This window comes from Bos mutus, chromosome 4 (assembly GCF_027580195.1).
Source record: "Bos mutus isolate GX-2022 chromosome 4, NWIPB_WYAK_1.1, whole genome shotgun sequence".
In the NCBI taxonomy this organism is placed as follows: Eukaryota; Metazoa; Chordata; class Mammalia; order Artiodactyla; family Bovidae; genus Bos; species Bos mutus.
In genome coordinates this window covers 70,300,692-70,316,561 of record NC_091620.1, presented here as the reverse complement: position 1 = coordinate 70,316,561, position 15,870 = coordinate 70,300,692, and the positions used below count along the sequence as shown (strand labels likewise).

Below are 15,870 nucleotides of genomic sequence, written 5' to 3'. Positions count from 1 at the left end.
TTTGCGATTGTAAATCGAGCAGTCTGGATAGGATTCATCGAAAAGTTGACATTTGAGCAAAGATTTGAAGTAGGTAAGAGTTAACCACATATATATGTGGAAGAACTTTCCAAGCAGAAGACAGAATCTGAAGGCTTTAAATCTGAAGGCTTTAAAGAAGCCTGGCATTCTCTGAGGAATAGCACAAATGAGTGAGTAGTAAGAAGAGGTCAGAGAGGTAATGACAGTGGAATGGAAAGATCACAGGCTTCCTAGGCCATTGTAAAGGCTTGGACTTTATTCCTCTGACATAGCAAGCCATTGTGAAGTTCTGAGCAAAGGAATGTAATGATTGGGTTCGATTTCTACACGTAAATTGAACACCTATATGATGGACACGGGTATATAATGATGAACAAAATAGATATGATCCCTGCCAATTAGGAGCTTATATTCTAACCCCTAAATTTAGTAGTCCCTAAGTTTTCCTCAAAAAATTTTATGTTCTTTTTCAAAATACGGTGTCCAGGTAGAAAAAAAAAACACTAAAAAATATTACAAAAATGTAATATATATATACAACCATAATGAGAGATAATTTGTTTGATTCTGGAATTAATGTTTTCTAATTGCTTTTCTGGGTATTTTTAATTGTGCAGTGCTAAATAAGTGACTTTGGAACATATCTGTAGAATGCATCTATATTGTTCCTGAGTTTAGTCCTGCCTTGTGCTAGATCATTTGAGATAGGTTTTTGTTTCTCTGGAGAGAGAATATTTCCTAAAGGTTAAGAGCCTGAACTCTGGAGTCAAGACTGTCTGGACTGAATTCTGGTTCTACTACCAATAGAACTAGCAAGTATATGCAATTTGGACTAATTATTTAATCTTTGAGCCTTGATTTATTTTGCTTTTCTGAAAAATGAGGATAAATGTAGAACCTACCTTATGGGGACTTTTTTGAGAGTTAAATGAGTTGGTTCTAGATATAAGGTAGAGTCAGTTGAATTTCCTGACAGATTTTTCAGCTTGACCAGCTGGAAAACTGTGGAGTTGGCATTAACTGGGGTGGAAAGATGCTAGTAGAGCTGATGAGGGGGAGAAGATCAGTAGATCAGTTTTGGCATGTAGATGTCCAGGTGAAGATGGCAGGCAAATATGAAATATTCCTCTTTGTTGGTGGTCAAGCTTGCATTTAAGACATTACGTTTCTCAGTGAGAAATTACTGTGTTTAAACAAGAATATGTATCACATGCACAAGTTAGTATTAGAAAATGATTTTGAAGATAAACCTGCTTGGCATGTATGAGCTCCAACCTTTCTTAATTTCAGTAATATAGCTGCTTCCTGACAAGTGGTTCTGTCTCCCAGTTGATCATTGGATGTCCTCTCCCCTTCAGTCTTGCTCTGATTTGTGTAAGTTTTTTTAATCTCCCAGCACCAATCTCTTGGCCTCTTCCTAAATCAAAGGTCAGAGTTTTTGTCCTAGTCAATTTCCAGTATTTGCTCTGAGGCAGGCAAGTCAAGGCCCAGCTCCATGCATACCCCTTACTCAAAGCATATTCACCTTAGAGGCACATTTAAGGATGAGGAAAGTGAACCTCAAGATGTTATGGTTGAATGGATTGTGATGGAGGTGCGGTAATTGGAATGCTTGTTCTTTTGGTTGGCAAGAAGAGCATAGAGGGCACCTTTGCTTGGGAAGATGCAGACATGTCCGTTGTATGTAAGGCATTTGTCCCACTCCCAAGGCAAATGATCAATTAAATAGGCTCATGTTTTCAATTTCTACTCCCTGCCCTCTATAAAGGAAGAGCTCTTAACCTGGGATTCATAGAGCATCATACACAAATGTGTATGTGTATTTTTTCCCCAAAGTTCATAGGGTACATAAGGCTCTGTAAGATGTCCATGACTCAAAAAGTTTAAGATACGTTGCTGTAAAGAGTGTTGAGATTCTAGTTTTTAATTAAGAGAAGATATGTAAGTAAGCCTTTGTTTTATTTTTCTGTAATTGGTTTTAAGTCAAGTAGACAAGCCCTCTCAGTAAGACTATTAATAAAGAATGAAAGAGTACTTTGACAATAAACATTAAGAAGTGGGATCTAAAACAGTTGGCACAACTTTTCCCATTAACATAGTGGCTTTATGTTGAACAGAGGCCACTGAATCTTTTACTGTTGGTGATGATGTTTAATTTCTGTTACATAAAATAAATAACAAATTTATAAAATATAAGTCTCATTGCAGAAAGGTTAGAAGGATTCTCATGTAGCAGGTTTCCAGTCAGATCACTGTAAAGAGGACTGTGAACATGTTTCAGAAAGCTAATAAGAAACTTAATAAAGCAAGACACACCTATTGTACAATTGATTTTTTTAAATGAATATATATTAGTATGAACTATATAAATTACAAGATTCAAAGCAATGGTGCAAATGCACTGCAAACTATGCACAAAAGTAGTGACTTGGATGGAAATCTGTCAGTGCTATAAAAATACTTATAAACAAAATAATTTTCTTTTGATAAATCTACAAGGTAGAAAATTAAAAGTATTTACATAATTGGTTACTAGATATGTGAAAAATATACCATGCTAGAACAATCTCGTTCCAAAGTTTGAAACATAATTTCTGTCAGAAATATTCTTCATACAATGTATGAACTTAATAACTTTCTGGGTATAAAGTTCTTCTTTATGTGATGGATGAGGATCTCTCTGAATTACATTTTGTTTAGAATTTTGTTTCAATTGGTACCTGGAAGAAGAGAGAAAGTTCTTGTTTTAAAAGACTTGTTAAGTTCTATCCCTTTTAATAATCATATCTTGTATTTAAAAGGAGTAAACATGATCAATCTGATTAAAATTGGGAGCTAGAATTTACCAGATTCACCAACAAATTTGTCTTCAATTTTAATGATCAAACGTTTTCCAGGGATATTTGGTTAATGTAGACCCATGTGACACCATGTTGTAGTAGAAGTGTATTTTTCAAAGGCCTAATTTAACCAAAATAATATAATGTGTTGTAGTAATTATTTCTTCACATTTGTTTCAGGGGCCACACAAACTCCAAGGGCTTATGTGTGCTGGCCAGGGACACTCAGATTTTACATGAATCACCACTGGTGGCATAACCACAACCGCCGATTTATCTTCCTCTAAGTAATGCAAGGGGCTTGTGTTAAATCTAAAGCTTTGATCAGACATTGGATTGAAATTCTGTTCCTTTACTTTGTCTCTTAAAATTTGGTGACAATTCTGAGTCCAGCTGCTGGGCAGAGGGTTTCTGGTAAGGCTCTCTCTATAGAATCCTCAGACAAGGTGCTAGGTGTGAATTTTCTGGGAAGCAGAATCATGGTTCCCTCACCCCTCAGGTCTATCTAAATTTCTGGAATGGCTTTTTTATCTAAGGTTTTTCTATTTGAACTCTTAATAATCATGCAAGGTTATCTTATGCTATACATTGCTTCTAACTTAAATTCCTTTCTGATACTCTTCTTAGACCTTTCTTCATATGAGAGAAGACGACAAGCATTGGATTCTTCCTTGGGACCCTCACTTCCAATAGTTTTTCACGAAAGGATAGAGCCAGTATAATATAGTCTGTAGAGCATAGATCTTGACATCAGACAGATCTTGCTTCAAATCCTGTTGCTGTCAATTTGGTGCATGACCCTAAGCAAATTAGTTTAACTCTGAGCCCTTCTAATTTCCTCATTTGTGAAATGAAGATATCTTCTTTGCATGTTGTTGTAAAGATTGAGATCATGAATGTAATGCACCTACCATATACTTGCTTTATAGGGGATACTCATTTTGATTTGTAGTTCTGCTTTTCCCAAACTAGGGACAGACCTTTAAAGGACTGAATATTCTAGAAATGAATGTTGTAGAATGGAATGGCACTATACAGTTAAATGATTCAGCAACTCTTTCTAGTAAGGAAGTGAAGGAACCTAACATTCAGCACTAAGCTAGATCCTGGCTGGGGGCTTCCCATGCCTGTAGGGGTCAGGAAGTGTATTTAGCTTCTCAGCTCCATCATGAATTCGTCTGTAGCTGGAAATAGTATTTCCTTCCCTGCCTCATGGATTATGACGAGACCAGAATAAGATCTTGGTTGTAAATACTTTGAAAACATAAAACATTCTCTTTCTGTATGCTCATTATTGCACTAAGAGGTCTAGTATCACTGTTTTCCATCTCTTTTTATATTGATCTGAGTTTATTTTCCCCTAATGTCCCTATTAGATTGGGATTGCTTCAGTTTTCTAGGCTCAAACAGGTGCTGGACTTTCTATAGCATGCTGGAAGAGGCCTCAGCATTTTTGAAAGTTCTTTGTCATACTGTCTATATATATGTACATAAACCTGCTGAAGATTCTTACCTGACATTCCCGATTACGTAATCCTCCGTTTGTATTGATGGTGAAATCATCAAGTTTTGCTTCTACTTCCTGAGAAAACCAAGATGGAATTAAGAATTAGGAATATGCTTTTTAATATTGAAAAATAAAGAGAAATTTAAGAAGTACAGGTGGTTGTTTATACAAATGTGAAAGTTGCCCAAAAGTTGATACCTGACTGGGATTAAACTTTGAAGTACTGTAATCTTTCTTCATCAAAATATGCAAAACAGCATCATGGATTGTTAAGAAAAATATTGAGTCCTTGACTTCATCATCAAAAAATTCACACCGTTTAAGCTTTTCAATGAAGTCATCTGAAGAGAGGAAAGAAAGAATAACAGAAAGAAGTTAAGTGTTTGACCATGGGTTTCTCTTTGAGGTTGGGGACTTGAATGTCTGTTTTCAAATGTGCATTTCACTGATGTTCGGTAAAGTGTTTGGGAGTTGCCCTAGTACAATATTAGCGTACCATTAGTACAGTGTCTTCTGGAACTGACGGGCATCTTTCTAATAAAATTACATGTAGAATACCTTTATGTAAACAAAAAGGATCAAATGAGAAACACTTTTAGGCAGGAGCCTTGTGGGTTAATTTCTCTTATTAATAACAGGAGCTTCAAAGGTGGCTTATTACTAAAAATGGAGGTTCTGCCAAAATAGAACATACAGTCACGGACCAATGTCATGGTTCTGAATTTACCAATTAGCTTACTGTAGTCCATTTTACTAAAGCTTCTGGATACCATCAGAAAACATCTTCCTTGGCTCCCTCCATTACCTTTCCAGTAATCTTTGAGGAATTACTACTATTCTTGGAAGAACTAACCTGCAGCTTTGGCTCAGATCAGTCAATCAAATATTGCCTCATGTCTGTTATATGCAAAGCTCTGGCTGGGTAGGATCAAAAGATAAATTAGACATGAATCTTGCCCTCGAAGAAGACAGAGCACATATATACTATCTTAATGAAAAGTGTAGAATCATAGAGGCAGGAAGCAATCTAATTTTTTAAATTAATGTTTTTTCTTGGTTCCTAAAATAATGCCTAGCATATAGTAGGTCCTCACATTGTTGTCAAATGAATAAGAGGGGCACAGATCATGTGCTATGGAAATTCATAGAGAGAAGGGTAAAGGTTATTTCCTCTTGGCAGGATTCTGGGTTAGTTAATGAAGCAGATACCATTTAAAAGAATGCCTAGGATTTGGGGAGAGAGGAGGAAGAGAAGGTATGAAAGCGTGGAGGTGGGGAAGTCTGTTCACAGGGAAACTCAACAAGGACAAGACCTAGCAGTAGCTGCCATAGAGGGAGATGAGGGCATTGTGGTCGTCAGGATGCAGGTGGCACTCAGTGAGCAAGGGTGATGATCTTAGTTAAGGACCTAGAAGGATGCCAGGCAGCAGAGGCAGCAGGATGAGATGGTTTCAAGAGACCTAGGATGATGGAAGAGTAAAATTGTTTAATGGATTACTGAGATTAAGAGGATATTTTTAATTATAAGGAACCCTTGAAACTAGAGTAGATCTGTAGATTTTATGGACAGGAGCCAGTACAGAGAAAAATTAATGCCAGTTTCATACCTCCCTCAATTTCACTTGTCCTCCCGTCCCTAAAATGCTTTCTCCCCGACACTTTTAAGATTGATTCGTTCACTTTATTCCAGTCTCTGCTCAAATGTTGAGTTTCTGGACATCCTTAATCACCTATGTAAAATAGCATTACCCCTATTGCTCTATGTCTCAACCCTGATTTTTTTCTTCACAGCATTTATCATTACCTGAAATATCTTTGTTTATTATCAGGCTTTCCCACTGGACTATAAGCTTCATGAGAAAGATTAATGGGATGAGTCAGAAAATGGGATGGGAGAACATTCTAGGGGTGGACAAGGACACTGATTAGTTCTTTCAGAGGACTTAGATGAGAAATGATATGGAGCTGTATTAAAGCTGTAGAAATGGAGAGGAAGAGACTGATTCAATATGAAATATTCATGGTGACTCACCGAATATAGAGGAATGGGGAGGAGAGATTAAAGATGGCTCCAAAATTTGTACTTTGGGCAACTGGGTGGGTATGTGGTGATGCAGTGACCAAGATAGAAAAGGAGAAGTAGTAGTTGGGGGGATGTATATATTTAGTTTTGAATGTGTGTATCTTAGGTAGTTGGAGGACATCCAGATGGTTGAATACACAGGTCTGCTGCTCAGAAAAAAGGTCTGAGCTGGAGATACAGTTTGTGGGTTCATTAACATATAGATAGCAGTGTGGATAGGAACCAATGTGAGATACTGCAGAGCTCTGAGAGTGGTGGGAAGGGACTCAGAAGAAAGGTCTTTCAAAAGTCAGGGAGACAGAGGCCAAAGAAAGAGCCCGCTGTTAAAGCTACAAGAGAATGAGGCTGGGATGGGGGTGGTTGATCTTTGACAACGTGGATATCATTGATGACCTTGGCAAGGGCAGCCTCATCAGTGAAGTGAAGCAGAAACCAGGTAATTATGGGCGGCTAATTCAATGGAGGCAAGGAAGAGAGTAAACAAACCTACTTTTTTAGGAAGTTTACAGTAAACTGTGGTTACATATTCACTCCTTTGCTGCCTGTTAAACTAGAATTCAAATTGTAAAGTTAATTATGTGTCAGATCAGATCAGATCAGTCGCTCAGTCGTGTCCGACTCTTTGCGACCCCATGAATTGCAGCACACCAGGCCTCCCTGTCCATCACCAACTCCTGGAGTTCACTGAGACTCAACACAACTCAAATATGAAGATGCTGTTTCCCTGGAGATTGCTGTTGGAAATCTACAAATTAGACCTTCTTGGTGATCATAAAAAATGCCTGTTCTTTGGAGACGCTGTCTAGATTGAGAGCTAGCAGTAAAGGGATTATCAGAAAATAAAACAATTTACCGTCAGTTCCAACAATATACACATCTACCTGGATCCTGATAAATTCTTGCAGAATCTGTTAAAAAGAAAGCAGATCTTCCTTAGGGAACAGTTTCACTTGTCAGAAACGTAAAGAAAACTATCATAATTGTGTCTTATGCTAATATGTTGCTTTCAGAGCCCTTTACATTTTGAAAAGAGATAATACTATAGAGATACTAAAATTAATAACAAGGCTCTATGACAGAAGTCTAAAGGAAAGAACTCTCCTCTTCAGTAAAAAGTTAAAGACGATCATTCTTGAAGGAAGTATAATGAAAAAATGTCTGCTCTGATTCACAAGAGGAACTCTGATGTAATTTTTAAACAGTTTATTCTATGGAATGATCTTTACTAGAGCTTTCTATCTATATAAAAGTTTTAAAAAACCCATAACCCATATGTTGTTCATTATTCCTGTCCACAGTGCCTGTATGTGTCTAGCACCAAAGAATCTTTATCCATTTTCCTGGTCTCTAGGCTCATAACAAATGCCAGTAGTGATGTGAGAAAGGTTATAAAAGGTAAGGAAAGTAGCTTGTCCCGTTTACATTAATATCAGTAGTGATCATTAATATCACTATTATTATCATCAGTAAAAACTTGGAGGCTGTACTGGGCTGAAGTAAGAATTGGGACCTTCAGGAAACCTAATGTAGAGTCCCTGTCCTTTGTGCTATATGCCAAGATCAAAAAATAAATGTTACGTGTATTTCTCCTTCAAAACAAAAATAAATAGACAAAAGCAAACAAAGCAAAGTCTCAAAGGTCATGTGATACTAAGATTTTTTTAAAAGGTTAAGTTTGAAGGAGATGAAATTAATCCTGTTTTCTAATTTTATATCCAGTTCACCTATACTTAATAGATCTTAGCTCAGTTTTTATGTAGGCAGATTTCTGTTTAAAAAAAAAAGCAAAAGAGGGGGATGTGGCATTCTTAAATTTTCTTTATATCTGTTTCAGCATTTCTGTTAGAAACTCTTTTAGAAACGTTGACAAACCTGTGGTAAGGAAATAGCTTGCAACCAGATTGTTCCAGTTCTGTTTTTTAAAATCATATGTGACATATATTCTTTCATATATCTAACTTAAAAAAAAGGACAAATTGTTATATAGCCAAGTTAAAGTTCATTGGCTTATGACAGATGAGGATGAAAATAAAAGGACCACTATTCTACTTTCTTGCAAGATCTCTATTTCAGGACAATAGAACACCCACAAGGATTTGAAGCACAGCAGAATTGGAATTTAATAGGATTGTGAGCAGTATTGTCTATAAGCACATGTTAGAAATTATATGCAGTCTCATGGGAAATGCACTTTTAAAGAGTTCACCAAACACACCCCACCTGCACTCCCTCCATGAAATATTCTAAGATTAAATTTTACTTCTGCTTAAGCATGCATGTGTTATCTAAAGGAACATCCGTCCATATGTACAAATTTTTTTTTTAACCTTTAGTCACTGATTAGTTGTTTTCATTCAGGAAAAAAATTACCGTTTTGAGACCCCTCATTGAAGAAACATCAAGAAATGACACTGCTGAAAAGTCAAGAATGAGGCTGTGGAGGTTGATTTTAGGGACCACAATGTTGAGAGGAAGATTAGCATTCCAGTCTATTTGGAAAGGCAGGTCTTTGGTATTGATGGGCTGATCCAGCTCTTCAATCTTATCATTGTCCAGCTCTTCATCAGAATCTTTAAAGCCATCAACAGTACATATAAATCCTTTCTGCAAGAGAGGATACTCACATGTATAAAAACTCTGACCAAGAAAAGCACTGAATGTCAAGGTAAACCAGTGAATTTCTGAAGCATAGAGTCAAAGTTGGCTCAAGTGATGGGATTTTAATTATTTTATTTGGAGAATAAAAATTTTCCCTGGAGAATACAATTTTAAAGAGACCCCTAAAAATATGACACTAATCGACACACGAAGTACCTTGTTTATCTGCCGTTTCATTAAAAGGAATGGAACCAACCACTTGAACTACATTTTACTAAGCTTTTAGCTGTAATATGTAGAAATGTGAGAAAGAAGCTTACTGGTGTTACTTGTAGCAGGCCTTTCTTCTGCAGTTTTCGGATTTTCTTCAAAGCCTTGTTGCGCTTGCGAAGAATTCGAAGTGGACGAAAGCCAACCTGAAAAACCATTGCTGTGTTACAAGAATGCTGAATATTCTGCTACTTGTATAGCATAATTCTACTTATATAACCTAATTCTAGCTATAGTATAATTCTACTTAATTAAATGGGACAGTTATAGCATAATTAAATGGGATGGGTTGAGGGACTGGGACATATATGAAAGATATTTACATTAAAATTAAAATTTGCATTGAAATTCAAAATTTAACATCATCACTGAGGGCATTGTATCAGACCTATGGTCTGCTACTCCGTATGCAGTTACCTAACATTCAGAAACCCCTGTACCATTCAGGTCTTATCCCTAGAGTATCCACAAGTGGATCTAAACTGTATTTGAAGTTTTTGTTTTCTTTCCACAAAACCCTTAGGGAATTTCATTTTATTTTTTTCCATTTGTTGAATATGAGTCATATCTAATTAGTATCCTGCTTCTAGATATTTTTTATTCTATTAGAATTTTTACAATTATACTTTATAATATCTATTATATGAACTTTTTATAATTTTAGTATTAGATCTGAGGGTACCTTTCATTTTTTCCTTTCCAAAACAAATGTGTTCTTATTGCAGTAATATTTAGCTCCAGAGTAATAAGTACGTGTGTGCGTGCTTAGTCGCTTCAGTCTTGTCTGACTTTGCGACTCCATGGACTGTAGCCCACCAGGCTCCTCTGTCCATGGGATTCTCCAGGCAAGAATACTGGAGTGGGTTGCCATTTCCTCCTCCAGAGGATCTTTTTGACCCAGGGATCAAATCCTCATCTCTTATGTCTCCTGCATTGGCAGGAGGGTTCTTTACCACTAACACCACCTGGGAAGCCCAGAGTAATAAGGAGAATCAAATTATATAATAAAAAACTCTTGACCAAAAAATGTAGTGAGATGAAAAGATACTAGATTAAGTGAAAAGAACAGCATCTAAAGCCAGATAGACAATCTGATCCCATTTTTGTAAAAAAAAAAAAACTTGGGTAGAAAGATATTTGATGCATAACAGATGACTAAAAATAGTTAGGGTTTAAGGCAAGCTCTATGTGAGGGACAGAGTGTACCAGAAAGAACATGAAAGAGTGCTGAGCTTTTGTTTCTTAACCTTAAAGTCTGCTTTTTTGTCAGCTTCTTTCCAGTCCACCAGGGACACTAGTTGTTATTTAGTGTTAAATATTCATTTATATTTTATTTATTCATTTCTAAGTATTCACTTGCTATCCTGAATCTCTTCAGTGATGCAGTCAAATATTGTTTCTGAAGTTGATTCCCAAGGAAAATCTATAGGAGACCATCTATCTTATGGTAAGTCTTTTTACTTTACAGCAATATATAATAAAAAGAGTCTCTATATTGGACCTTATATAAAGAGTCTTGTTTCCTAACATATTAATGGACCCCTTATAAGATAGTTCCACCTGGGACAAAGGATACAAAAATATGAACACTACGCATCTGCAGTATATGTAAAATCAGTGACCCTCCTCCTTGTTATAGAATAAGTATTTCATTCCTAGGTATTCAGTGGAATTAAAAAAAAAATTAATAACCCCAAACCTTACAGCATCGATAAGTTTCTGCTTAAAGAAACTAATGTTTGCAAAGTAGATAGGAGATGGACATCTGAAAATCTTCACGCCTTCTGGTTCATATATCTGTAAGGCAGATAAATCATATTAGATGGTGCCCATTAGATTTATGTTAATATTACTTAGCAAATAAGAGTAAAAAAATGAACCTTACTTCAGAATAATCTTTTCTATTCTTATAGATGTTGCTCCTTCCAACATTAGCCAGCATGCTGCATTTGGGACTGTAGGGAAAATCAACACCAAGTGAATCATTCATGCATATTTATTAAGCCTATAAGGCTAACACTGGTGTTTTCCTAGCATTGCAAAGCAGGCTCACTTATCCAATTTAAAATTTAAAGATTGGAAAATTGTCATGCCATCATGCCCTGGAGGGCAAACACCTTGTTTGACTGACCCTCCCACAGCTCTGAAACTGTCTCCTCTCCCATCTCCCACATCCAGTTTACAAAGCACTTCCATATGCCTTTGCCATTTTGATTCTGAATATTACAGTTATTGGGTGAAATAAGGCAGATACAATAACCTTGTTGTATGGATGAGGACATGGAGAAGTGTTATGACTTGCCTACAACCGCTCAATTTGTCTCTTATGTTTGATGAGTCCCAAAGAAATGAATGAAATAAGTGAATAGAAGAGTGTGGGAACATCTCAATGTAAATGTATTCCATCAGTCCATCAAATTTAAGTATGATAACACCTTCTGTTGTAGAACACCTTAGATCCCAAGAAGCTTTCTCTCTCTGTCACATCATATAATCCATCAAAAACTGAGTGACCACATGGTGGTGATATTTTATAACAGATTTAAGAATCCAGAAGATGTTTGGACGGGAAATCTGTTTGAATTCTGTTAAAAAATCAAGACTTCTAAGTGGCTTTTGTGGCATTTTAGGTTGAAAGGGGCCTTTGAAAAGTTCTCTAAATCCAGCTCCATGATTTCCAGGTGGAAGTCCAATCTAACAACCTGCCCAGAGGAACAACCCTCCCTCAGACACACAGAATCTCAGAATCTTCTCAGGAACACTTGCCCTGTGTTTAACAAGTCTGAGGCAAAGACAGTAAACTTGCTCAGAATTACTTCCAGTTTACAGCTGGGTAAACAGACTCAGAGATTTATAATTTATTTGAATTGTCAAAGAAGGAAGCAGACCAACAACTGGTAGGATTCGGCTGATGTAAGGTTGGGCCATCTTTTGCCATCAGGCCTTGGAGTGAGGCAGAATAGACTGGCCAATCCTCTTTTCTTTTCTTTTAGCAGGGTGGGGTTTGCATTGTAAGGCTTGTGGGATCTTAGTTCCCCAACCAAGAATCAAACCCACACCCCCTGCACTGAGAGTGCAGAGTCAACCACTGGACCACCAGGGAAGTCCCAGTCTGGCCAGTCTTGATAGATTTGCATACTTATCAACTAAACTGCTTTCCCCCTAACCAGTGACAGGTTTTTTTCCTCCTCTGACCCAGGCAAGTCAAAGCCTGCAAGGATGCAGACCACAATGAGCACTTACAACTGAGTCCTGAAGACGATAGTCAGGAGCTGAAATGCCACACTAGCTGCCAGGCCTAAACCGAGCCCCAGGACAACGGCAAAGATGAAGGTCATGACCCAGATTAGCTGTCAAAAAAAAGCAACACATACATTACCGTTTACTACTCTGATTCAAATACAGTGTCCTAGGTTCAGAGCTATAAGAAAGCATGAACTTCTAGGGCCCAAAGCAGAGGTCAGGAGTACACAGTAGAAGGGAGCTGCCTTCTGGTCATTCTGCTGGCTCAGGTTCAGAAGCTGCAGAAGCACAAGCAAATCTTTTCAAAAATCCCAAGAGAGTGTATCCATTTTCTAATCCCATCCCTGAACCAGTTAAGGAAATGACTGAATCTGTCCTAGCTAAAATTCCAGAACCGGTTGCTGTTTGTTATTAATCAGTAGAATCTGGACTAATATCTTACTTTTGGTCTGCTGATTTAATTAAAGGCTACTGTCTCTGCCGGGGGCTTCCCTAGGGGGCCCACCTAGTAAAGAATCTGCCTGCAATGCAGGAGACCAGGGTTCAATTCCTGAGTCAGGAAGATGCCCTGGAGAAGAGAATGGCTACCCACTTTAGTATTCTTGCCTGGAGAATTCCATGGACAGAGGAGCCTAGTGGGTGGGCTATAGTCCATAAGGTCACAAAAAGTTGGACACGACTGAGCGACTAACACTTTCATCTGTACCAGACTCCTAGCATGTCCCAAAAGTTACAAGTCCCGAACACTGATCTAGCAGCTGCAAAACTAAACCTGGCTTATTACTTTATGCTTGTTAAGAACCATAGGCTATGTTAACAAGCCTTTTTACACCGCAGACTTTGACCCTGATGTAATTTAGGGACACAGCTTCTCAGAGCAAGGCTTGTTGAGAGTGAGGGGAGCCTTTACAGAGTGTTTCCAAAAGGGATGTTCAGAATTTGAGTTCTTCATAGATTCTCTGGACACTGCCATATGAGGTAATGAAGACCAGAAGCAATGAATACCGTAAGATTCAGAGTTTCTGTGGCATTAGAGATAACTACAAGAATTTTAAGAAGAGATCTAAGAAGTTTTCTCTTTGTGCTTCATGGACTATTTCCTACTTGTAAGTAACTCATCCTTTTTCATTAAAATCCCAGAGAATAATCATTAGAGTGTGCAGTTTCAAGATAAAACTTAAATAAAACAAACTTAGGTTATTTGAACAGGTAGATAGAAACAAAATTTCCCTTTGTTTACAATATAAATATACATTTTACATCAGCATTAAAATGCAATTCCAGTTCTTCTCTCAGATAATATCACCTCTACTTACACAATCATACTTATCCTTTCGCCACAATCTTCGTATTTCCACAAACTGCATCAGCATTCCTTTCAAGTTTCCAAGTGCTAAAGCTGCCAGGACAGACTGTAGAAAGAGCAGATGTACTTTGAGATAATCCAATAACCATATAGAAGCAAAGGTGAAGGCTGTAGATAAGTGAATCCTTTCAAGGGCCTCAAAGCCTATCAAACGATACACCCTTTTCCTGTACAATGCCAATGCATAGCACAGCAGCCCTGGAACTATGACCTATCCCAGGTATGATTTTGGCTCCACCACAGTGACAGGGACATGCCATCTGATAGGACTTACTCATCTGTACCTGGGGACAGAGAAAGGCAGATCTGAAGACCTGTGACTGAAAGCAATTCTTTCTAATCAGAGATAGTCTAGTGTGTGTCTGTTTACTGTAGTAGGGAGTGGGTGTTGCTCTTTGTTAAAAAAAAAAAAAAAAAAAAACTCAGGGAGAAGCTTCAGTTCAATTCAGTTCACTCACTCAGTCGTGTCCAACTCTTTTTGACCCCATGGACTGCAACACACCAGGCTTCCCTGTCCATCACCAACTCCTGGAACATGCTCAAACTCATGTCCATTGAGTTGGTGATGCCATCCAACCATCTCATCCTCTGTCCTCCCCTTCTCCTCCTGCCTTCAATCTTTCCCAGCATCAGGGTCTTTTCAACGAATCAGTTGTTTGCATCAGGTGGCCAAAGTACTGGAGCTTCAGCTTCAGCACCTGTCCTTCCAGGGTCAATGTACTGGTTTTGATACTGCAGTGTAGCTGTGTAAGATGCCACCCTTGTGGGAGCTGGATGAAGGGTTCATAAAACTCTGTACAATAAGCCTCCTGCTTTGGGGAACTTTAGTATAACACAAGTCAAGTGCAACTTGCAAAGGAGACATGTTATTTTCTTCTTTTCATTAATTTGTACCTGGTCAATATTCCATGGAAAAACAATTTGAAACTAGGTAAATAACAAAGGGGCTTCCCTGGTGGCTCAGTGGCAAAGAATCTGCTTGCCAATGAGAAGACTCAGGTGCGAACCCTGGATCAGGATGATTCCCTGGAGAAGGAAATGGCAACCCACTCCTGTATTCTTGCCTGGGAAATCCGATGCACAGAGGAGGCTGGCAGGCTACAATCTATGGGGGTCTCAAAAGAGTCTGACTTAAACTACTTAGTGACTACTTAGTGACTAAACACCCACAAATAAGAAGGACCTACTGTATAACACGGGGAACTATACTCAGTATCTTCTAATAAGGGAGAAGAATCTGAAAAAGAATATATATGTATAATTGAATCACTTTGCTGTACACATGAAACTAACACAGCATTGTAAATTAACTATACATCGATTAAAATTTTTTTAATTAAAAAAATTTGTAACAGTTTACAATGAAATACATACACAATAACTCCTTAAAAAAAATAAAGATTACAGAGCATTGAGAAGCCACAGGCAGGGAAAGGGGGATCATTTTTACCAGGAACCGGCTATCCTGACTGTAGTTGATACTAAGGATTAACTATTAAAAAAATGCTTAGAACTCCGCTGATACTTAGTAAGTGCTAAAGGAGCATTCATTCTTAGCTATCGTGAAAGGTTATTTTGCCTTCATATGATAAAAGCAGACCAGTTATTTAGATGAAACAAAAAACATTATAGACACAGTGATCTAAGAATTGTCAGATGGATCCTTTACAGAGTAGGGCCTTTGATTAACATCCTGGCCAGTGTTGTTGGTGTCGTTTATTCACGAAAGAGATAGGATTTTAAGTGGCAATTGCTTTTTTTTTTAGTTTCTCCAAATTGAAGTGGGTGAGGTAGAGACCAAGGATACACACAGGAAGAACTACACCAGGCCGAATTCTCTATGTAGGGGGGTTGTGTGTGCATTTATTTTTATTGAGATATACATTGTTACACATAATATTTCTTCAGGGGTGACTTTTTGACTCCTTTTATGCCACTCCTT

At 37.7% G+C, this 15,870-nt stretch overlaps 1 protein-coding gene across 1 annotated transcript in view; it reads right to left on the bottom strand.

The window, feature by feature from the left end:
• Positions 1 to 213: 213 nt before the first annotated feature.
• Positions 214 to 15,870, bottom strand: part of SLC26A3 (solute carrier family 26 member 3) — a 28,351-nt gene continuing 12,694 nt past the window's right edge. The window contains exons 12-21 of the mRNA XM_070369607.1: positions 13,879 to 13,974; positions 12,563 to 12,669; positions 11,205 to 11,274; positions 11,024 to 11,116; positions 9,370 to 9,465; positions 8,822 to 9,055; positions 7,305 to 7,359; positions 4,567 to 4,709; positions 4,375 to 4,443; positions 214 to 2,741 (exon numbers count right to left, since the gene is read on the bottom strand). Of these exons, the coding sequence (XP_070225708.1) occupies positions 2,718 to 2,741; positions 4,375 to 4,443; positions 4,567 to 4,709; positions 7,305 to 7,359; positions 8,822 to 9,055; positions 9,370 to 9,465; positions 11,024 to 11,116; positions 11,205 to 11,274; positions 12,563 to 12,669; positions 13,879 to 13,974 (987 nt within the window). The 3' untranslated portion in view covers positions 214 to 2,717. The remainder of the gene's footprint in view (positions 2,742 to 4,374; positions 4,444 to 4,566; positions 4,710 to 7,304; positions 7,360 to 8,821; positions 9,056 to 9,369; positions 9,466 to 11,023; positions 11,117 to 11,204; positions 11,275 to 12,562; positions 12,670 to 13,878; positions 13,975 to 15,870) is intronic.